Here is a 25,146-nt window from a genome sequence, read left to right on the forward strand (position 1 = left end):
TTAGTTTACCTTTCGCCATCTGGTAATCTCTGGAGTTACTTGCTATAGTTGTCTCTTGTTAGAGATTGTTCTTCTGGTGATTCTGTTAGCCTCTATCAGCAGACCTGGGAGACAGGCTCTCTCCTCTGAATTTCAGTGGTCAGTGCACTCTCTGCAGGCAAGCTCTCCTCTCACAGGGAAGGTGCACAGATATCTGGTGTTCGGACCTCCCTCCTTGCCGAAGATGAAGGCCCAAAACAGGACCTGTCCCAGAAGCTGTGTTGCTTAGGTCTATGACAGAAGCTGTTAGCTTCTGTAGTCCACACTCTCACCTGCACAGACTAGTCTCGGAGCGTTCCAGGAACCAAGATGGCTCCCCTAGGTGCTCCTGCAAAAGCCCTCCCAGGCTGGGCAGACACCTATCCTCTGGCCAGGAAGGTGCCCAGTTGTATGGAGCCCGAAAAGGGGGCTGCCTCAGAAACTCTGTGGCTCCCGCCTGTCCCAGAAGCTGTTAGCTTCTGTAGTCCACACTCTCACCTGTGCAGACTACTTTCAGCGGAGTCTCGGATCCAAGATGTCTCCTGCTGATGCTGAGGCAAAGCCCTCGAACATGCTTTTTTATATACCTATACTTGCATACATATTAAAGAAAGACTGCCTTTGTTCTCAGTCTGTTGTAGTTCCCTTTTCTATACTTACATAATTCAGGAGGGTTTGTAAATTTCCCCCCGCTCAATAATACCATGTACTTACCTCCACTTGTGGGAAGAAAAATTACAGAGGCAAAGAGATCAGCTTAAAAGAAAACATGTAAGAAAGTGCTATTATAAGTGTAATTAAAGAGATTATTTTTTTGCGGGGGGGGGCGGGGGAGGGGGGAGGAAGCCATTGCTGGGGCTAAGAAGACAGCCCAGTTGGTAAAGTACTTGCTTTGAAGCAGAAGTACCAGTGTCTATGTGAAAACAGAAGTGGTGTATGGTCTCTGCCATCCCACTGTGGGGGAGGCGGAGACACATGCACCCCTGGGGTTCGCTGGCTGGCCATTCAGTCTATGCTTCCCTACAGACTCCAGGGCAATCACAGATCCTGTCTCAAAAACCCAAGTTAATTATGGTGGTGTGCTTGGTGCTTAGTGTGACACCTGCGTCACAGTCCACCAAGGTTCAAGGAACATCATGGAGAGGGCCAGGGAGCCTGCAGGAGCCAAAGGCTGTGTGGGTTGCAGTGAAACAGTGTCTTCTGGACAGGACAGAGCTGCTGCACTCATGAATCCTAATAGTTGTGGCTGCTGCGTGCAGAAGAGCTGCACAAGGTCAGGCCAGCAGACATTGCAGCATAGGTCAGGAGAGGCCCAGGAGACCTCAGGCCTCACTGGTGACGCTGCGGGGAAGGGCAGATTTCTTTAGGGGTGTAGCTTCCTATAGAGTGCCATGCTCCATGGGTAATTTAAAGAAAGCTTGAAGTTGAAAGGGGAAACAGTGGGTTCTGGGAAGAGAAGAAGGCAGACAATAGGGGGCAGATTAAAATACACTGAACGCATGGATGAATTCACACACACTTTTCAAAAAATAAATTAATAAAATTCAAAAAACAAACCAGTAATCCCCCAAACCAAAGTGGGTGACTCCCACTAAGGATGGCCTACCCAAGGTAACTTCTGGCTTCTAAGCACAGGCATGTGCAAGTGGGTATATCATTAAACATATGGGAAACACTGTAGCCATGGAAGTCAAAGGCAGTAAATGTTGAAAAACAGACCAGCTTGTTAAATAATTTATATGAAAATCCACTACCTGCTGGCCCACTGCCGATTCAGAAGAGTGTAATTCACATGCATATTCTCCTGCATTAGCACAGATACGTAAGGCTGGATATAGCAACAGAATTATTCCCATTACTCTAAGTGGCATTCCTTAAGAACCAAATTATTTTGCTTGCACATTAATTTTAATCAAAGCTGGTAATTCCATGGTTTCTTGAAGACCACAATGTTCATAACAAATAATGAGAAAATGATGTTAAATGGTGGTAAAATAAAACACCCAATAAAGTCAGAAGCGACACCATATTGAAGAGGAACTGGAGACTGTAGTAAGCTGTGATCTGCGGAAGGCACTGAAGCTGAGTGTAATTACACTGTAAGAAACTAACCATTCCCTGGGAAGGCTCTAAGCATGATGAGCAATTCTGAAGTTGCTGGCAAAGCACAAGATAAGATGAATTGGGAGGATTCAACCTTTTACACATTTTTTTTTTTAAGTCATGAGGGCATTCTTTTTTCCCTGCAAGGGCATAAAAATTATTGTTATGGTGCCTACATTTTCTAATTTATACACTAGAGAATTAAATGCTGAACAAGGGATTATTTCTATCTCCTGGATGGGGAAAACTATTAATTTCCAAAGCTTGAGTTGACTCTTGCAGGAAGCACTTGCATTGAAGTAGAAGAGACGAGGCAGGAGCGATACTTGGAAACAAGCTGGTCTCAGAGTCCATGATATCCAAGCCATCTCTATCAGCTATTGAGACAATGTATATTATATATCTAAGTCATTATGTCCTTTGTGTGCTGAAGTGGGGGTAATAAAAACTATCATCTCCTTTATTAAGGACACTGAAGATCAAAAAACTCCCTTATTTATAAGGGAGCTACATTAGCAAGCTGATATCAAAAGTCCAGTTCGCCCACCTGCAGCTAGTTTCTTGCAAGCATAACAGAGATAATCAAATTAAAAGAGAGGTCCTTTGGGCTCACAGCTTCAGAAGGTTGGTCTTTGGTGAGATGACTCGTCAGAGTTGGTGCCTGTGATGCCTTATGCTAAGTCAGAAAGCCAGAGAGTAAGAAGGGGCCAGGGTCCTGCAATCAGCACTGGGGGCAAGCTGATCACAAGACTACCCACGGTCTTCACCTCTGAAATGTCCACCGCCTCCAAGTGTCATCTCGGGGACTAAGCTTTCACACGTGGACCTTATAGAAATGTCCAAACTAAAATACCCACTAAGTGAGTGGCTTTGTACAACAGAAGATTTTGCAAAATTACAGATAATTAATATGCAATCACACTTTGAAGAATTATTCTCAAAGTGTCAGAGATAAGATTCCACATGTGAACACGTTTGTTTGATACCTTCAGGGGGTCTTGCCCACTCCGAGCAGCGGACGGCTCATCTGGATGCTCTGTACTCTCATCATCATCTACGCATGATACTCTCATAACATACAGCACGCTTTGACTGTATTCTAGGTGCTCACTCCAACGGTTCCAATGCTGAGTTTATTCACTGTTCCAAGTGATAATACATTGTAATCTTATTAAAACAGCCATTTAATAGATACTTGATACCATATAAAACATGATTATATAACAGATTAATAAGCACATTTTTGTATAGTAAAATATTAACAAGATTAAGTTACACAGCATATAATATAAAAGTTATGGTATCCCCGCTACCTCCCTCAAGCTCACAGAGGCGCTGAGCTCTAATACAGCATCTGGAACATTCCATGGCCAGGCTCTGGAGAGGTAGGCAATTCACAGTATCCTCTATTGATGTGAGTTACTTTCCTTAAGAATGTAGTACCTTGCATCCCCACCCCCTTTCTTTGTCTGAAGGAGTTTCTTGGGTTCACACTAAGTTCTATTTTATATTCTCTAATCTTAAAAAGCCTAGTGGGCTCATTATCAACTAGAACATGGCACCTTCTTATGTATGTCTTTCTTCATTTGACACATGGATAAAAGCACTGGTCAATGAAAAAGTGAAATTCTTTTTGGTCGCTTCAGCAAAAGATCAAGGTATTTGATTGAAAAACTAAAATATCATTGAAATCCCCCAGAAAGGTACAAAAGACCACTCCTCATTCATGTAACTTTCTATGTTACAATTATCCACATAGCACTATTAAATAATTGGCATTTAAGTTTTTCTTTCAGATTCCTTACTTACAAGTCCTTAAGAATTCTAGAATTAATATTTCATCAGTGAAACTTTTAAAACTACCTTATAGTGTTTAAAATTAAAGCAATAGCTAAAAACAAACCATTTAACCACAATGCTAGATACATCACAAATTGTTAACTCTTGCATAAGTAAAGCAACTGCAATTCAGACAGCAGTAAGTCCCCCCACCCCCACCCGGTAAGGAAGTCCCCCACCTGCCTTTCTTAAGGCTACAACTGAACCCTCAGTTGTAAATGGCTCTGGGGATGAGCAGGGGGCTGGGTCTCTAAGTATCAGAATAGGCAGCTATAAAATGCAAACACAGAAAGGTGACAAACGAGGACCATTCTGAAAGAGTCAATTCTGACAAGTAGAAAATAACGCTTGACAACCGTCTCAGGTCCACACTTTGCTAAGTTAATTAATATTAACAAGAAGTAAAGAAGTTTGAAGGCAATATTTTTTTCTTAGCTCTCTATGCTCACTCTGCCTGATAAAAGATTCCACATCAAATGTAGAATAGATTCCAGACAAACTAACCTCATTTAGCACATTCAACTCTTGATATTAAAAGGGAGGAACATAGAGCTGTCTCATTGTTGAATGAGTATGACATGCCAGTCCTAACATTAAAATAAAATGTAAAACAAACAAAACTTTCCAGGTGAGAAAGGATTAAGCCCCCAAATCTCTTCTAACAATCATAATAATAATAAGCATAATTTTTTTCTAATTATAGACAGAGTCAATCTTATTTTGTTTACAATATTACATTTCTAGAACACAAATAAAAAAAGCAATTAATTTCTTATTTATTTTCATTTAAAAAAAAAAACAGTCAGAAAAGTAAAAGGTTGGGTCCTGACAGAATTACCACAAGGAAAAATATTAAGAAATGATGATCATATCTAATGTAAATACTCATATATGCTACAAATACTTGTGTCAACTGGCACAACCTCTTTTGATACAATACTTCTATTAGGATTTTACACTACGAATACAGTCTTAGAAATAAAAATGTTAGTTACATATTAACATCCTGCAGCATGATCCACACTAGAGGGAAATCACTGAGTATAGCTCCAAACATTAAATATAAATCCCACAGGATGGGAATTTTATGCAAGCATTAAAGTAATGAACATGAACACGAACACAAATAAAAATATAAAATATAAAATTTTAAACAGAAAGGGCAGGAGATAAGATTAGTCATAATACAAGTGAAAAATGTAATTTAAAGGTATGCACAGAAAAGGCACAAATGAGATAAATTAAAATATTATATATACTGTGATAAAAATATCTCCTGTGTTCTCATAGACTGGAACTTCTGCTGAACTTCACAGCCAGAGTTATCACTACATCTGGAGGTCACTGGAGAGACAAGAGTGCTAGCCTACTGTGTATTCAGCCAGTTTGTTTAACTTGCTTTTAAGAGGACGGTGTAACAACCAGCCTTGCTTCTCCTGGATTGCAAGGTAATCCAATTTTTTAGAGCTGATGAATAGATGCAATCTTAAATTATGGAGTCTTCCATACCCTGGCCATGTATTTGTATCATTTGCTAAAAGCAGCAACTACAAAGGTTGAAAGTGATCGGAGCGAGTCTCCACCATGCATGCTGGACACAACATCTGGAGACTAGTTGATCAACAATGGTTTTGCTATCTGGGTGAGTTGAAGTAAGTGGCTTAATTCCTTGTATAAAACTTCATTAAAGACTTCTGTAATGGATTCCTCGTTCTTTCCCTGTGGGAAGTCCTTGGTTAGGGACAGACTGACACACAAGATAGACACACAAGGACAGGCACCTGAATAGACACAGGAACAGATTCCCAAGATAGCCTTCAGACTTCAGACACCCAAGCAGGCACAGACTCATACAGCAGGCAGAGAGCAGAGAGAGTGAGGTAGAAAATCCAGATCTGGATTTGTTCTTGGTTAAATGGTCCCAAGGGTTAAGTGCTTTTATTTCTTTTCTTAATGCAACACATCTGCTGCTCTACTGGTGACCCAGAGTTAATCACTAATGTGCTTAGTACCTGCGATATACTAGGAGGCTAAGTGTAATAGGCTATTTTCTTTATCTTTTTGCTTTTTCATTTTTTGAAGAAGTTTAATGAAACTATAATTCAATGAATAAATAAAATTTCTGAAAACCAACCTGATTTAGAAACAATAAAAAGTAAGAAAAAAATAATCAGAGATTGGTTGTTTGATTTAATTCAAACTCATAAGTTAGAGTAAAACTTAGTTTAAACACCTCTTCAAAAATCAGATATGTTTGTTTAACAAGTACAAATGGCTTGTTATTAACCTGACCTAAAACATGTTCCATTCCAGTGGAGTTAAGAAGCTACAATTTAGCTATTTTTTTTAATTAAAAAAATTTAAATGAACAATTTAACTTAAATAAAAATTTAGATTTAATATTTAAAACTAAACTGAGATAGCCTTTCTGTTCATCTATAACAATTAAATTACTTGGTACTGTTCTATATAATTTTATAATGATTACAACACATTATTAGATTCACAAAACACTTGTCTTTTCTCCTGCTTATAAATAAGGAGAAATTTTAAAATCTAGCTCATGAAAAGCTCTTAATTAAAAAAGTAAAGATATTTAATAATTTTTATATTCACAATTATGACTTTATAATTCAATATTTGACATGCCAATCAGTAGTTATGAAAAGAGCAAAAGGACAAGTACATATCTCTTGGAAGTTTTTGAGGAAGAACGGAACAGAAATGAAGACTCAGAAGCAAAGTGTTGCAAGCCTGGGTACCAGAGCCACACGAGTCATAAAGTAACAACTCCCTCCATTATGGTGTGAGTGAAAAGTCCTACTATTCTCACTCAGTAAAGTCACGAAAGTCAAGTCATTTACTATTCACTAAACATCATTTCTAGGTCTTTTGTAAATGTATTTTCTGGCCTACAATGCTAATGGCTTACCACAGGACCTACTGTGATAAGACCCTGCACATGTGCAGCCTGCACATCACAGATCTACGGTGATAAGTAGATCTGCACATGGTCATGTCTCCCACTGAGTAGGTTCCTTGAGACTGTTACCTACTGTGAGGGTTTGTGTTAACTTCGACTTGACAAAATCTATGATCACCTGGAGATGGGCCTTTGGACATGTCTGCGGGGACGATAAACATTACACTAACTGATGTGACAAGAGTCATCTTAATTGTGGGAGGGGCCATTCCCTGGGCAGAGGACCTTTGACTGCACGTGACAGAGAAAGCAGGCTGAGTTCACATTCCTCCTTTGCCAGACCGTCTCAAGCTCCTGCTGCCTAGACTTCCCTACCACGATGGACTGCACCTTTAACTGTGAGCTAAAAATAATCACTTTCTCTCGTATTTTTCTTTTATCAGGGTATTTTATAAAGCAATAGAAAAGTAAGACACTCCCACTATCTGGGCACAAGGTCTGTATCTGTGCTTTAATGTATGCAGAATAAAACAAACTCATTACAGATCGGCTGAACATGCATTTGAAGGGTCCTAGATTTTCCTGTTGTAGAAATGTATATTTTTCATTTTCAAAGTGACTGTACTTACAGGATAAATTAGGACCTAATTAAACATTTTGAGTAGACGTTCTGCAGTGCAGACAGCTGGAGCAGGAGACTGCAGGACCTAAGGGGCAGAGGCTTAAGGTGAAGTCTTAGCGCAGACTGGGCGGCAGCACAACTGATGAGCCTTCCTCTTCCAGGGAGGCTATCTTACAGGTCATCAGCTCAGGGAGCAGACACCCTTGTGATCAGCACCAAAGGGACCGAATTCTCCTGGATGCAAGGAGTTCAGAAACCTTATGCAGCATGTACTTTGCTAACCTCCAAATCTAAAATCCAAAATGCTCTAAAATCTGAAAGGTTTTTGTTACAATAATAGAATTGGAGCATTCTGGATTTCAGATTTTTGAATTAACGATGTCTAATGAATAAAGACTACATAAATATTCCAGTCCCAACATTCCAATCTGAAATATTTCACACAAGGAAAACGATGTATGAATAGTTCCTTACTGGCCAAAGTCTTTGAGAAAACATCCACTTATTCTTTTAATATGTAACAGGAATAGGTCTTACATGCTGTTCTTCACAGAAGGACGATTTTTATAAGACTAACCTTTAGAAAAAAAATTCACATTAATAATGTTTTACTGTCTTCTGAAATGGAGTATTTTATTGATTTATAAATCCACTTAATCAAAATACACATTGTTATGGATGAATTGTATTATCCTCAAAATACATTTATTAAAGTCCTAACACCAGTACTTCCGAGTGTCACTGTGACTTCAGGGAGACTCTTTGATGAGGCACTAAGTTTAAATGATATCACACGGGTGGGATATTATGGTGCAGCTTCAGGAGCCATTAGAACAGATCTAGGGCAGGACACAGTAAGAAGGCATCTCAGAGCCACAGAGAGAACACTGAAGAAACTGTCCCTCCCCCGTCTTGGTTTTGGGCTTCTGTCTCTAGACTCACAAGTGTGGTGCTTTGATAGGCAGACACGGTAAACAATAAGTACATCTAAACCTATCTGAAACTCCTAAGTAGAGAAAGGCTAATAGAGAGAACACATTTTGCTCCTTTCACAGTGTGACTTTCTGCTGATGCTTCTCATATAGGAACTTACTTAAGAGCAAAGGCAGTACTACAAAACAGCCTAGCAGCCTATCTCAGACGAACAGACAAAAGAAGACATCTAATCCTGATCAGGTGATGTCAAATCTACAATTTGATACTGGATATGTCCAAATTCCTGTAGCTTTCCTTACTGCATATTAATCTGCTCAAGTCAGCAACCAGTATTAAGTGACTGATATACTATAAAATCTTCCCGTTAATGAAAATACACTCAAAGGCCAAAGCCGACCATCCTGCAGTGTCACAGCTCACAAAAAGCTCACACATAAACTCAGATTCCAACTGCAGCTACTCCTTTAGAAGTTACCACTCGTTGGATTTTTGTAATAAAGAATATTTACAATTGTCTGAAAAAGATTGTTAAAACACTCCTATACATTTTTAGTTATATATCAATTAACATATCTTCATGTGTCAAATAAAATATTATGTTGCAAAAGAATGAATGCAGAAGTAAATGTTGAGAAACCAGCTACTTTAAATCCATCGATAAAAGCTTATAATAAAATATGATACTGTTGACATGTTTGTTTTAAAAATACATTTTAATAAAACTATGGTAGAGACACAGCTTGCGATAAACTCATTTTTTTGTTATTTTAAATTGAATTTCCAAGTTTTAAGGCAATTTCTCATCTTTAATTCCTAGTATAGTGAATACTGATAGTGATCAAACACATAAACTTTTATTGGACATGATGCTGTGCAGTAATAATTCCAGTAACAGTCTCACTAAGGCAGGAAGATTGGTTTTAGGATAGCTTGGGCTACACAATAAGATCCTGTCTCAAAAACTACCACCACAACGGAATAGGTGGGTAACACACATCAACAGTCCTGTAACAGCAGCATGTGAGAGGTGGGGCTGGACGATGAGTCACCTAGTCACAGCTCGTTAAAGAAAGTGTGGGCAACAGAAACCGGGTCTTAACTGACCCATCTACAACAGCAACAGCAATAGCAACAGCAATAGAGCGAGAGCTGTAGTTCAGCTCGATTAGAGACACAAGGACCCGACATGCTCAAGGCCCTCCCTGGGTTTAATACCCAGAACTGCTAACAAAACAAGACTCCACCTTTTCAATTTTTTTTTTTTTTTTTTTTGTGAACTGTAATTCATTCTTCCCTTAAAACTCACATGCCAAACCCTGCTCCCAATATTTGAAGACCGAATCATTTAAAACTTTTTTTTTTCCTCACACTGACTTATTTTGTGGGTGGGAAGGGGCACCGGAGCTAAGAGAACACGTGCAGTGCAGGGGAAGGGCACACGCAGGGCTGGTTCCCTGCTTCCACCTTACGGGATCTTGGGACAGAAGTTGGTGGTGAGTGCATTTACCCAACAACCATGCCAGTGTCCCAGCAACAGTCTTAGAAGAGGTAACTGAGATAAAATGAGGATGGCTTCAAGCCAATAATGAGTCAGCCAGAAGGAACCAGCTTTCACTAAGGATAGGCTAGGTGCTAAGCTTCGAAACAGTTTAAAAACAAGTAATGGTCTCAGGCTAGGCTTGGCAAAGACCTCCTGAGAACAATGTCACTGCCTCCATGGCTCCTGATTCCCGTGGGGTTATGGGTAATACTGCTTTTGCTCCTGAAGGTTTATCAGGAGGACAACATTTCATTATCTGTCCTGCCATTTTCACCAGAGTCATGGCGGCTGTTCCTCCATGGTTCTTTATGCTCTTTTGATGACCTCCTACAGTTCAAAGAAAGTCAGTCCCAACAGATGATGACAGGTGGTGACTTCAGAGCAAGCACTAATGCCTGAAGAGACTGATTATGGCCTCGAGAATCCTTGCTGTTGACATGGCCATGGCTTTGCTTAAGGAGACTTGGCTGTGCCAGCTCCAATGACAGACCCTGAGATGACGCCACCTGTATCTACTTCCGATGACGATGACCTTACACATAACCTCTGACTTCCAGGTCTTCCCAGAGCACGTCTCTGACCCATAACAGTCATGTAATATAGGCAGCATCCTCTCGCTATCCCAGGGAGCCTCTGTCCTGCACACTAGACCCCTTCGTGTTACAGCCTACACCTCACACAGGTTTTATTATCTGTGATCTGTATCAAGGGAGGGCAGGGTGAACTGGTTTTACAGAGAAACAACTCCACTGACTGCTAGCCTCTGGCACAAGCAGAAGCACTAGCCAAAGAGTTTAAGGATCTACCAGGAGCAGAGTGCAGGGAGAAAAAGACTACAGGAGAGTGGCCAGACCCAGTCACAGGAGTAGTTCCAGGAAGCCACTGGGAATTATTACCTCTATTTGTTGTCTATCAGGTTTCCCCCAATTCTACCCTGTAAGTGAGTTCTGAAACAGAAGGTGGACAACTCAAAATACCTTCAGGAAGTTGGTGAAGCTGAGCAGACTCACAAAGAGTGAATAATAAGATGGCTGGGGGTCACTCTCAGACAACTCTTTTTTTTTTTTTTTTAAGATTTATTTATTTATTATATGTAAGTACACTGTAGCTGTCTTCAGACACTCCAGAAGAGGGAGCCAGATCTCCTTACGGATGGTTGTGAGCCACCATGTGGTTGCTGGGATTTGAACTCTGGACCTTCGGAAGAGCAGTCGGGTGCTCTTACCCACTGAGCCATCTCACCAGCCCTCAGACAACTCTTAAGACAACTAAAAAGAAAAACGAACAACTCCACAATGAATGAGTCTGCAAAGACGCTGAGCACTGCTCAGTCGCCTCAAAGAGACACAAAGCAGCGCAGGTGTTTGGAAGAGGTTTAGAAAAACGGAACCATCTGGAAAGGACACTCTGCACCCTGAGCAGCTGCCTGCAGGCTGTGTGCAGTGTGCTCCAGGTTCCCAGTTTTGTGAGCTGTCACCCAGGCTGGGGTGGGCTTTGGTGATGCAGCTGTCTTTGAGTCATTTCTGCTCCTGTAAGTGACCCTTCAATCAGAACCCTGTAAGAAACACCAATAAGACTCAATGGCTCCCCAAGGTGGACTTTGGTGGCATCTGTGCTTTGGTCTGTCATGGGCTCCCTGTCTGGGGTGAGTAGACGGTGTGTGTTCATCTCCCCTGAAGTCCGTCACACAACACTAACAAGGGCTCCTAATACAGAGAGTTGAGGGTCCCCACAACCAAGGCTCGCAGTTGCTGACACTAAAGGAGTTTTAGTCTGCATGTTCATGACTTCCATCAAACAGAGTGGCATAGAGCTCACTATAATATTAGATTGAGTGTACTTATAAAAGGAAAAGAGACTTTGTCTTTTCCTCTAGGCAGTCTCAGAAGAACAGTCAGATGCACCAGGAATCAAACTTGCTAGCACCCAGCTTTGGACTTCCAGCTTACCACAGAACTTTGAGGAAACTGCTGTTACTTAAACCATCTGCTTAACTCAAACTGCTATGGCAGGCTGAAAGAACCAGGATTTGAAAAGAATCCTAAGATAATGGTTTTTAAAAACTTCTGAAACAAAAAGTCTTTGTTTATGGAGATTAAAGTATTTATTAACAATACTATTTCCTTTTGTGAATTGGGAATGTAATCACAATTCTCATTAGCTGTTAAAAAATGGGACACAGGGACACACACGATCACTTTTAGAACTTAGCTTTACTGAGCCAGTTGTTACTCAAGTGAAGCCCTAGGTTCCGAGCTAGTGCCCACTGTGGAAGAGAACCAACTCCAGTCTGTCTTTTCACCTCTTCACAGGGGCTGTGTCATACAATAATAAATAAGATGAAATAGAAATCTTTGGTTTTAGTTGAGGTAGGGTCAATACACAATTAAAAGCCTATGAAGAAGTGAAATAAATAACCAAACAATGCTATTTTGATTTCTGGGAGACCAGGCATATTTGTGAGTTTACTGAGCACACAGACAAACCCAGAACTGGTGATTAACTTCCTGAATACGAAGTCAGAGACACAAAACAAACAGCAAGCTTCTAAATTTGCTTTATGGGAGAAAAGAAACAGATAAAAGAATCACAAAATTTATAATAAAAAATCAGTAGGCTGATAAATATTGCTGTGTAATTTTTAACCACCTAAATCTTGACAATAATACAGGCAAATGGATAATTATTAGCAATTATTAGTAGTCAGAAACTATTTCAATACATGAAAAATAAATTGTTTTTGATATGCTCATAACTACAGTTAGCAGAGCAATACAGTAACAAGCTGGAAGTCATTCAGAGCTGTGCACTCATGGCCTTTGGTAACTAAGCTGTGGCTCAGATGGATGAAAACTCAGGTTCTCTCCCTGACTTGTGAGGCGCACAGACACAAGTATGCTAATGGCTTGCTACTGGTAACACACTGTGCACTCAAGTAAACAGCTTTGCGTGGAATATCGCTCTAATCTAAAGTGTCTAACAAGATACTTCATTTCTAAGTCCGTAAATTTTAGGGACAACATTCAAAATTAATTTCGTCTTTACCCAAGTTTGCATAGAGAGAAACACTAATTTTACTTGAGCTTTCGGCTTAACTTACACATGAAGATAATTATGTCGTCTGTTTGGGAAAGTATAATCAACCCTTAGGCATGCAATATCACTGTATCTTATGAGAATTTCTCCATGTTCCAGTTCCTTCTTTCCTTATTACATGCTGCAAAAGCAGCAATAATTTTTATAGCCAAATATCACCCCATAAGGTTTTCAATATTTACCATATAAGTCATGCATGAAATTTAAACATTACAAAAGATGACTTACCAGTTGACACTCCTGAAATATGCACATTTTCAGAAAGTTCTGCAAGAGCACCATTTCCTAAAATTAAACATAATGAATAAACTAATTTCCAAGGCACAAGTCATAACGTTTTCACATTCTTCTTAAAGGAAGACTACACATAATGACTCTCAATTATCAGAAACTAAATTTTTATAATAATGTTAGAAGAGTAAGACAAAACATTTTGGAAATTATAATACACTGCAAATAGAGATCTCACAAATATATAGAGAGCTGATTAACACTGACAAGAACAGCCAACCACTGATCAACAGGAACGGAATGAACTGTGGCGCAGAGAGACCACTTACTTCAAGGCATCCTGGTCAGAGCCTGTCCCATCAGCCACTGGTTATTGTGGGAGTTCTAGCTAAAGCTCCACTTTAACAGAGGTCTTTCATTGTCATGTATCTTCCAACCTTTCCTGCTCCCTCAAATAAATGCCAAAGGAACCCCATCAGGTATTTGTTTTGTAGAATATATTTTAATATGAATGATTTTCCATCAAATATTACCCCCTCAGCACTCTTGCTTGTGTGGGAGACCAGTGCAGGATCTTGAACACACAGAGCAAATGCTCTACAGTAAGGCACATCCCCCGTTCTTCCTGGGATAGACTGCACGTTGGTTTTCAAGTTTTGTCTTTCTTCTCTTACTGTCTACATCTGAACCACAACAGTCAGGAAGGGCAGAGGAAGGATTATCTGCAACGGAGGCGGATCAGGGTGAGCTACCTGAGCGACAATCAGAAAGTGAAAGCAGAGTTCTTTCTGGTTGAATAAGGAGAAAACTGCAACATTATAACTAACCACTTTTCTTTCTCCAGCTACAGAACACTTTTTCTCAGACCCTAGAGCAATAGCTGCTCATACCATGATAGTTGAATAAATGAGATGTGTCAAGGCATGTAGCACTAAACAGCCATTCAGTTTTTTCCAACTGTATAAAGTGAAGAATTACTACTGAATAAGACAATACTAAGAAAAGCACACTTAGTCAACTATAGCTCTATTAGTCACATGAAAAGAGCTGCTATGTTGCCTCAGAAACAATACAGCAGGAGTGAATGCAAATCTGGCTCACTTATTTTACACTGTGGGGCAACACCATACATGCTCTATTTCTTTTGCCCAGCAAAGTAAATCGTAGGGCCACTAGCAAGTGCGCATCCACTGTTTTACCACATACAACTTACTTATTTTAAAAAAGAAGAAGCAAAATGAGAAAGGCATTCAATAAAGCAACTACCATAGTTTGTCAAAGGCAGCGTCCACTTCCCGAACCTCTGCACTCCACGCCCCGAGAACCCGAATGCGCAGAAAGCTGGAGCAGCAAGGCCAGGTCTGGCTTAGGCCTTCTATGATGCACAGCTACTACTTACAGCTGTGCTTCTGACATCCTTATGGGCAAATATAAAACTGTGGATTTTAGTGTTAGACATACATTCTGTTAAACCTTTTCCCAGGACAGTAAACAAGAACAGGCTAAGGAAGAGAAGTGGGTGCCATGGGCTCTGGACTAGATGGCCATGCCCCCAACACCAGCACTGTCACCTGCTGCGCAGGTGAGCACAAGTGCCTTGATTCACCCCTAAGACAGGGAAACACATCACAGGGCTTAATGGAATCCTAAAAAGGAAAAAAAAAAACTGTCTAAATCTATCAATGTACAAACGTGTAAACTGATAAAGCCTTATAATAAAGTGTTTAAGAAACTGAAATAAGTAGCCAGATGTAGTAAAGTTTTGAAAAAAAGTCTCAAAATATTAGACTATGATCTAATTTTAACTTTAAAATCATGTACATATAGCTTACAACATTCATATTTATATAGCCATGTTACATACATACATGTGTATGTAAACCCTGGTAAGTCTAGGGGTATGTAAAACTGTAAACTCCAGGAACAGGTCAGACAGATAAATTCTGTACACTTAAACAAGGACTGAATTTGTTATACATAGGCACAGAGTTCTTGAAAAATATTATTCATATTATATAAAAAATAGAAAATGAGAGAACAAATATTGCTAATTCCTTATCATTCTGGGGGAATAAAAATGTGTGTATGTACAGCAGTTAGTTATTAGACTTACATGCACACGCGCGCACATACACATACACACACACACACACACACACACACCACTAGGTCCTATTCTTGGGAGTGGGGAGCTGGAGGAAGAAGCTGGGGGCAGCAGTGGGATAAAGCTGGGTTCAGCTATTTTGAACCCTGGGGACTAGCACAGAACATGACATAAATAGAGATATCCAGTCTCTAGCTGCTCAAATAAAGAGTACTTGACATGTAAGTAAGAAGTATGCAAAGTCCTGGCTCCCAAAGGGCTGGCACTCTCTTGAGAAAATAATGCAAGTGTCCTACTCAGGAGGGAATGAGAGACTTTCTATCAAAAGACAGAATGGTGTGCCTACTAGTTTCCCATATCAGCCAATTCCATTGGAAACCACAGACATTGAGAATTGCATAAGAAATGTGACCCTATACATGATGTAATCACAGATCTATTTGAAAAAAATGCAAGAGAGAAAACAGAGAATTGGTGGAAGGTGGGATGTGAAGGGACCATGTACCCAGAAGAAAATAAACAAAACTAAGATGCTCACACAGAGCTCCTCCTACAGGTCAGTACAGGAACTGCAACATGCCAGTAAGTTGATGTTGCACAGTTAAAAAAGCTGGGGGTAAAGGTTAACTAACTCAGGGATGAGATGTCAGTCTGTGATGTAAGTTGGAGATTGCCTAGACAAGAGGAACAAATCAGGTGAGCACTGCTACTGCACAGGATTTCTGCCTGGAGACTTCCTGGTCCATGAACACCCAGCAGAGCAGGGACACCTTGCTAGGCCAGGGGAACAGAAACTGGACTAGAGAGGCAACAGCACTATTCCGAGCATCATAGAGTGAAACCTTGTAAAAATATTACCCCCAAATGTGCATCAGGGTCCCCCTCTTAGACTAATCTGCATATGTGTATGGTGAGTCTTCCCAAGGGACAGATCAAGAGCTGCTACAAGGTAAAAGTTAAAACACTTCTAGATCACCCACTGAAGAAGTTCTTCTCTTGAGTGTGGAAGAGGTCTCAGGTGGAGCGTTCCAGATAAAGGTCCAGGTATTCCCAGCAACCTGCATAGCCACAGCGGTAGGGCCGACTGCTTTAACTAAAGTTGACAGCAAGCCAGCACATTTTCCCCAGTGGCTTGCTGTTAGGTAAGCAAGTAAGTTCTATCCCTGGCAACCAATCAGGGAGAGAGAACTGACGCCTGCAAGTTGTCTTCTGAACTCTACACTTGAGTTGTGTGTGAGCCCAAACCGCTCTAATCCTGCTGGCCACACACTGCTGCCTTAAATCAGCCTAACTAAGCAGCTGCAGCAGTTCCATCACGCCCACAGGACTGCAGAAAGCCAGCCCCACCATTCTGTTTACAGATGTTAAAGTCACATGACCAGCCTTTCACAGCAAAATGGAATGGCAGGACAGTTCTGGACTGAGGGGTGAGGTGTTAATTTCTCTAAAGCATACTGGGGTGTGGTTAAGTAGAGAAAAGGGATCGCCAGATGGCTGACAGAGGTCAGGCTACAAACTGCAGCATTTTTCTTTCAGCTGGAATCCCATCCCTTCCCCTTACCTTAGGATTCACATAGCTGAGGCTCACTTTCAATTTAACTTCCTCTAGTCCTTTATGCATTTACCGAAGTTTTGCAAAATGGCACGGCCTGATTAAATTAATGCAGCAGTGAAGCTTTGGGGATCATGCTAGTGACTTTAAAACTGTGGTCAGTATTCTGCATCCTTTAGTGACATAACAGACTTGGGCATTAGCCACAAAAGTCAGAAAAAAGAGGCAAACACTGGCTCCCAATAGTTGAACTCCAACAAGGAAAGTGAGTTTGAGCAAGCCTTTACTTAACAGAACCATGACACAGAACTTTCTACAAAGATGAACACACACCAGAGACATTATCTAACTCTGGCAGCCATTTGGCACATGTGGCTATTGGTCATTTGAAATATGGGCACTGTATCATAACAAGTAAGTTAATTTGATTTAATTGTAGTTAATTCCACTTTAAATTTAAAATAGCCCCTGTGGCTAGTGGCTATGTAGCCTTGGTTCTAAATCCGATTATCAATTTATAGAGAAGGCAGAGGACACGGAGCATCTTTAATTACATTACTGAGATACACTTGGCAAACTCCAGGATGAAAATTGTAAAAACAATTTCTTTAGAAAATATTTGGTGGTTTACAAAAACACCATTCAAAAGGCTGTGATTTGAACTTACAGACTGGAAAAAGTTTTAATGAATGTAAATTTGAACCTAGCTGGATCTTTTAATAAAACTGAGGGAGTTTTATTTAAAACTAACAATAAACTAAGAGGATTAATACTTATTAAGAATGAAAGCACTTTGTCCTTTAGAGGTGAATTTTAAAATATTAAAATCAGAATAGACATTGCCTCAGGGTAAAAGGATGGAAAAGGATATTCCAAGGAAATGGACCTAAGAAGCAAGCTGGTGTAGCCATTTTAATATCTGACAAAATAGACTTGAATGCAAAACTAACCAGAAGAGAGAGAAGGATGTTACATACTCAGCAAAGGAAAAAATCCACCAAGAGGACAATGAAATTCTTAACATCTGGTACTAAAAACAAGAGCATTCAAGTTTGTAAAAGAAACACAACTACAGCTAGTACCACATACTAAACTTCACACAGGGATAGTGGGAGGCCTCAGTACTGACTCTCACCATGGACCAATCATCCAGAGAGGAGCTAAACAGAGAGAGGCTGAAGCTAACTTATACCATAAACCAAACAGACCTGCGAGATATTTACAGAACTTTTGATCCAACCACAAGAATACACCATCTTCTTAGCACCTTATGGAACTTTCTCCAAAATTGATCACATACTCAGACACAAAGTAAGTCTTAACAGATATAAAAAAAAAAAAAAATTGAAATAACCCCCTGAATCCTATCTGGCCACCATGCATTAAAGCTGGATAGCAACAGAAACTACAGAATGCATGGATACTCTTTGTGCACTATGTAAAAGAGTCATCTGTTAATAAAAAGCTGATGGCCTATTAGCAAAAGGCAGGAAGTAGAAAGTGGAAGTTCCAATAGAGAGACTGGAACTCTAGGAGATAGTCAGGTGCAGAAAGACTCACCCCAGACATGGAATAAATCTGACATATGAAACTGAGGAGAGGTGAACTAACCAGCCAGGTGGCAGACATGGAATAATATAAAATTCTCAATAGAAAACTTCAAACGGATTATCCAAGAACACTTTCAAAAGGCCATCTACCATGATCAAGTAGGCTTCTTCCCAGAGATGCATGGATGGTTCAACATACATAAAGTGATAAATGTAATCTACCATATAAGCAAACTGAAAGACAAAAACCACATGATCTCATTAAATAAAGAAAAAGCCTTTGACAAAATCCAACACCCCTTCATGATAAAAGTCCTAGAGAGATTAGCAATACATCAGGCATTCTTAAACATAAAGATAATTTCCAGCAAGCCTATATATATAGCCTACATCAACTTAAATGGGGAAAACTTTAAAGCAATTCCACTAAAATCACAAAAAGACAAGGCTGTCCATTCTCCATACCTATTCAATATAGTAACAAGTCTTAACTAGAACAAAACTACAACTGAAGAGCAAGGGAACACACACTGGAATGAAGTCTATTACCTTCATTTGCTTGCAGATGACATGACTCTATACATAAGTGACCCTAACATTTCCACTGGAAAAATCCCGTAGCTGATAGCACTTTCAGCAGCTGGATACAAAATGAACTCACAGAAATTAGAGTGTTCCTATATACAAATGACAGACTGAGGAAACACCCTTTATGATACCCACAAACATTATACAATGTCTTGGGGTAACACTAACCAAGCAAGTGAAAGAATTGTATGACAAGAATTTTAAGTCTTTGAAAAAGAAACTGAAGAACATTTGAGAAGATGGAAAGATCTCCCATGCTCATGGATTAGTAGGATCAAAAAAATGTCCATCTGACCAAAAGTAATCTATAGACTCAGTGCAATCCCCATCAAAATTCCAACAGAATTCTTTACAAATTTTGAAACAATTTCAGCTTCATATGGAAACACACACACACACACACACACACAAACAGACAAGAACACCATGATAGTTAGAATAATCCTGAAAAAAAACCCCATAAATATACACTGGAAAAAAGACATCTTCAATAAATGTGCTATTCAAACTGACTGTTTGCATGTAGAAGAATCCAAATAGATCCATACTTATCACCCTGCAAAAACCTCAAGTCCATATGGATCAAAGACCTTAGCATAAAACAGACTGAAGAGAAAGTTGGGAGTAGCCTTGAACTCATTTGGCACAGGAAAAGACTTTATGAACAGAACACCAATAGCAGAGGCATTAAGATCAACTTTTCATGAAACTAAAAGACTTCTACACGATAAAAGACACCATCATTCAAAGTGGCAGGCTAAATTGGAAAATTTTTACCAGCTACAAATCTGATAAAGGGCTTACATCCAAAATATATAAAGAACTTCAAAAATTAGATATTAAGAAAACAAATAACACAACTAAACAGTGGAGAGCTGATGGACATAGAATTCTCAAGAGGAAACCTAAATGGCTGAAAAACATTTCAATATTTAACATACTTAGCCATCTGGGAAATGCCAATCAACACTACCTTGAGATTTTATCTTACACCAATAGGAATGGCTAAGAGCAGTTATAAAAATTGGCAGCCTATGGTGGTGAGGATGTGGAGCAAAGGGAACACCCATGCACTGCTGGTGGGACTGCAAACTTGTGCAGCCACGACGGAAACCAGTGTGGTGGTTCCTTTGAAAGGTGGGAACTGGTCTACCTCAAGATGCAGCAATACCACTTGTGGTGGTTTGAATAGGTTTGTGCCCCATACACTCATATGTTTGAATGCTTGGTCCACAGGCAGTGGCACTATTAGGAGGTATGGCCTTATTGGAGGATGTGTGACATTGTTAGAGGAAGTGTGTCACTGTAGAGGCAGGGCTCTGAGGTCTTAAATGCTCAAGCCATGCCCAGTATGAAATAAAACTCTATCCTCCTGCTATCTTTGGATCTGGATATAGAACTCTCTGCTTCTTCAGCACCATGTCTGCCTGCAGGATGCCATGCTCCCCACCATGATGATAACGACTAAACCTCTGAAACTGTGAGCTAGCCCCAATTAAATGTTTTATTTTATAAGAATTGCTGTGGTCAAAATGTTTCTTTAGAGCAATGGAAATCCTAGCTAAGATACCAGTCTTGGGCATACAGGATGCTTCATCCTACCATAGAGGTACTTGCTCAATCATGTTCATTGCTTTTTTACACATAATAGCCTGAAATATAAACAATCTAGATGTCCCTCAACAGAAGGATGGATAAAGAAAATGTGGTGTAATTATACTTAGCTGTTAAAAAAAAAAAAAAGAAAGAAAGAAATCAAGAAATTTGCAGGTAAATGGATAGAACTAGAAAAAAAATTCATCCTGAGTAAGGTATCCCAGACTCAGAAAGACAAATACGTTATATATTTGTATTTATTTTTATTAGCTGATAAGTCAATGATACTGCCAAGCTACAATCCATAGGACCATGGAGATTATATATAGATTAAGGGAACCAGGGAAGAGATAGATCTCCCTAGAAAAGGCAAATGGAATCGTAATGGATGGATGGTGAGGAGGAATTGGACAGGAAGGATCAGGTGGGAAGTGGAAGGGAAGAGGGAGATGAGGGAGACAGCTAAAATTAAGGGGCATTTAAGGGGTAATATGGAAACCTAATATAGTAGATGTTTCCTAAAATACATACATATAAAAAGGTGATCTAAATGAAATCACCAAACAATAGGGGAGAGAGAGTCCCAACTGGCAATCTCTTGTCACCAAATGAGGCTTCCAGTACCAGGAATTGTTTACATCTAATAGAATTGTTGGCTAAAAGAGTCCCATGGGAATCCACAAACACGTTAATGGTGGATACAAAGACAAATAATTAGCATCTAGTTTGGGATTATACTGGTTTAGTAAAGTAGTGATTGTTGGTTCTCTTCCAAGAACCGTGACTTCCCCAGCCCTGGGTAGTTGGCTACGTTTGCCCATTGCTGCACCCTCAGAACAGCCATGCCATGTTGGTCAGCACTGTGGTTCACAGACACTACAACTGGGAAGGACTGGTGGGTGCTTCCCTGCTTTGGAAGTATACATGGCACCTGCTGGTCCCATAGAAGCTAGTTCTTAGGGAGGAGACTTTCAGGTCAGCTGTAGCTCAGGAATGCCTGGGCTGTGAGTCAGAAGTGCATGGGATTAGAAGTCTCTTGAACAACCCTGACAAACAACCCAACAGGGTTGGTGGGGTTTTGTTGTTGCTATTATTGTTGTTGTTTTAATGTTAGATGATATTTTGTACTTGGAGGGTACACTGTCAGCCTAGATGTGAAACTTTCATTAAACTATTTGTATGCTTATCCACCAGCATATACTTATTATAGGTACTTTTAGATAGATAGTTAACAGTATGATCCTTGTGACGTTTATGTCTAAGCCCCGTAATGAATTATGTTAACCTCTGTGAGAAGACATGCAGCCTCAGGGAGAAGCACTCAAACCCTGGCCCTGGAGTGCTCAACTCCGATGTGCTGCAGACTGACCCAGAACATTTGGGAAAGAAAAGGCAAATGCGTACTTATCTTTGCACTACCAATGAGTCTTTCACACTGAACCCTTCTGTGGTCTGCCAGCTTGATGGGGAAATGGTCTTTTTGCCTGTGTCATACAGAACAGTACTAGGATGTGTGCAAAGTGGTCATATCATTTCTCAGAACCACCCTGAACCCTGGCTTTCTGCTAAATGAAGTTCTATAGTCTGAGTCCTAATCTGGGCATCCTCTTAAGAGAAAAAAAGTATCAGAGAGTTTTCTCTTAACGTGCACACAGAGAAGATATGCGAGAGGACACAGGAAGTTTTCGATGCTCCAGCAGAATCTTTCATCTGGCATCGTCTAAACCTCAAACTTCCACCATCCACAACTGCAGAAAAACAAACAACTGTTACGTACAGCTGGTGACAATTTGATGTGGTGGTTTAAACAAACTAATACATACACTTTACCCAGATATAAATTGATCTGTTTATGGCTTCGCTAAAAATGTGTAAAGAATTCAGTGCAATATTCTGGGGAAAGGCTTCCAAGTATCTTTTAAAAAAAAATGTTGGGGCTGAAGAGATGGCTCAGTGGTTAAGAGCAAAGGCTGCTCTTCCTGAGAATCCAGGTTCAACCCCTAGGACCCACATGGCAGCTCACAACTGTCTGTAATTCCAGTTCCTGGACATCCAACCTTTCCACACAGAGACACATACAGGCAAATTACCAATAATTGTATTTTTAAAATGCCTACCCCCTCCAAAAAGTTAAGATTAGATTTTTTACTTCATGTACTTACTAGTAGTCTACAATTATTTAACCTCTACAATCTTCTAATTTAAGTCATCAACGACAGATTTTTATGAACTGGCCAGAATATATCTGCCACTTAAAATAATAGTAATGCTTATTTATAATATTACTTTTATAGAAAAGATACTTTAGGTATTCTACTATACTATCTTAGTAAGATTTTGTAAGATTTTGTTTGAAATACCTCAAAAAGAAGATCTGGGGCTGGAGAGAGAGCTCAGCAGTTAGTGCCAGGTGCCCTTCTTGCAGGGAGCTTAAGTTCAAGTCCCAGCAGCCATGCTGGTGGCTCACAGCTGCCTGTAAGTCTAGCTCCAGGAGGATCAGATCCTCTGGCTACCACAGGCTTGTACAGGTACCCACATTGACTAGCACACATGAGCATACACACACAGGCACCTGCATTAATTAGCACACATGAGCATGTACACACAGGCACCCACATGTACACACACACACACCACATCTTTCTGATGACAACAGATTATGTGAAGTGAAAAGGCTAAGCACTGCAAGCTCCCAGTTTCCACGAATGAATCACACCCCAGAGAGAACACAAAAAGGCTTTGTGACTTCTCTTGCTAAGCATCTTGGTGAGTGTTCATGCAGATAGAAATAATTGTCATTCTAAAATTAGCTTCAACCACTGGTATAAGAACTCGTAATAAATAAGAAAAGGAATTTAAGATGATCCAAGTTCAATGACTCCTATGTGTCACTCCTATGATTTACAAACAGTAAGGTATTAGGGGGAGTCAGAATTCCAAGAAAGTCTTATAAAATATACATTCACATTACTTCCATTAACAGCTCTAATGGAACACATTTCATATATCATAAAATGATTTAGAAGTATATAGTCAATGATTTTTTTGATTTATTTATTTATTATATGTAAGTACACACCAGAAGAGGGAGTCATATCTCGTTACGGATGGTTGTGAGCTACCATGTGGTTGCTGGGATTTGAACTCGGGACCTTCCAAAGAGCAGTCAGCACTCTTAACCACTGAGCCATCTCACCAGCCCCGTCAATGATTTTCTTAAGTATATTTAGTAAGGTATGTAACCAAAACCATTTTCTAAGGTCTGAATATTTTCATCATTCCCTAAAGAAAGCTGGCCTCCCCTCCTCTGTCCTGTGCTGAGTCCCTAACAACATCCCATCTGTCCTCTAACTCTATCGACTATGTACTCTAGTCAAACTCACGGAAACTACACATTCCTTCTCTACTTCCTTCCCTCTTATGTCTCAGCAATAGTCTGATATTGGACATATACATGTTCACCAACTGGAAGATGGGGCAGTCTCTCCTTTTCTTCTTTGCTGCACGGAGTCAGGCTCTCCTACTAAAGCAGAGGGTTGCCATTTTAGATGGTAGCTCTCAGAACTCTCAGTCCTTGCCTGTCTGTCCCTCAATGCTAGTGACTGACCTGCACAGCCATGCCTTGCTTTTTATGTGGGTGCCAGGAACTTAAACTTAGATCCTTCTGCTTGCAAAACAAGTGCTCTCACCCCGGAGCCTTCTCCTCAGCCTTCCCCTGATCTGCCTTTTAAAGTCATCCTCCTGAGTGTAAAGTGGTGTCCTCTCACTTGGCGTTGCATTTCTCTAATGAATAATCAACCAGTCAGTCAGTCACTCAGTCAATCAACCAACCAATCAACCACCCCTCACCCCACTGGCTCTCCTTCTAACCTAAGAAAAGCCTAGTGAGATAGTTCTGGGAAGGAACTTTTACAAACTATTTACTTATGAAACTGAAGTGCAGAGAAAAGGTAAGACATGTTTTAGAAATCAGCTGGGTTAATGTGTAATTTATTTGAAGAAAACTTTCCATGGATTTCAAGAGGACTCCTGGTCTGTTGTGACAGGTAAGTATGAGCTGCAGCCAGCACTACAACCAAGACAGAACATTTCCAGGACCCTGCTTGCCCTCTGCAGCCAGTTCCCAGCCCATACACCTGAACTTAAAAGCTACTGACCACCAACATTTAAGCAGCACTATGCACTGTACTGAACTGTTAAATCTCCTGAAGTTATGAGGATAATATTACCCTCATATTACAGATGAAGAAAAGAATCCAAGGTGAGTAACTCACCCAAGATGCTCAGCTGCTAAGTGGTAGGGCAGTTCTCAGCTACTTAATCTCACTTCTTTTTAACCCTCCCTTCACACCTAATGTCAAGGTAGGGGCAGACACGTTGGCTTTTATTCACAATATGTTTCTATGTTTGGCTTGTTAAAACATATATTACAGCCGGGTGTGGTGGCA

General features: G+C 40.2%; 1 protein-coding gene across 2 annotated transcripts in view; it reads right to left on the bottom strand.

Annotated features, from left to right (window-relative positions):
- Positions 1-25,146, bottom strand: part of Lrp12 (LDL receptor related protein 12) — a 73,396-nt gene that overhangs the window by 21,101 nt on the left and 27,149 nt on the right. Inside the window, exon 2 of one of the 2 annotated variants that reach the window (XM_029469889.1) lies at positions 13,306-13,362. The exons of the other annotated variant lie outside the window; for it this stretch is intronic. Within the exon in view, the coding sequence (XP_029325749.1) occupies positions 13,306-13,362 (57 nt within the window). The remainder of the gene's footprint in view (positions 1-13,305; positions 13,363-25,146) is intronic. 2 annotated transcript variants of the gene reach the window in all.

The sequence above is a fragment of the Mus caroli genome, chromosome 15, assembly GCF_900094665.2.
Source record: "Mus caroli chromosome 15, CAROLI_EIJ_v1.1, whole genome shotgun sequence".
NCBI lineage: Eukaryota > Metazoa > Chordata > Mammalia > Rodentia > Muridae > Mus > Mus caroli.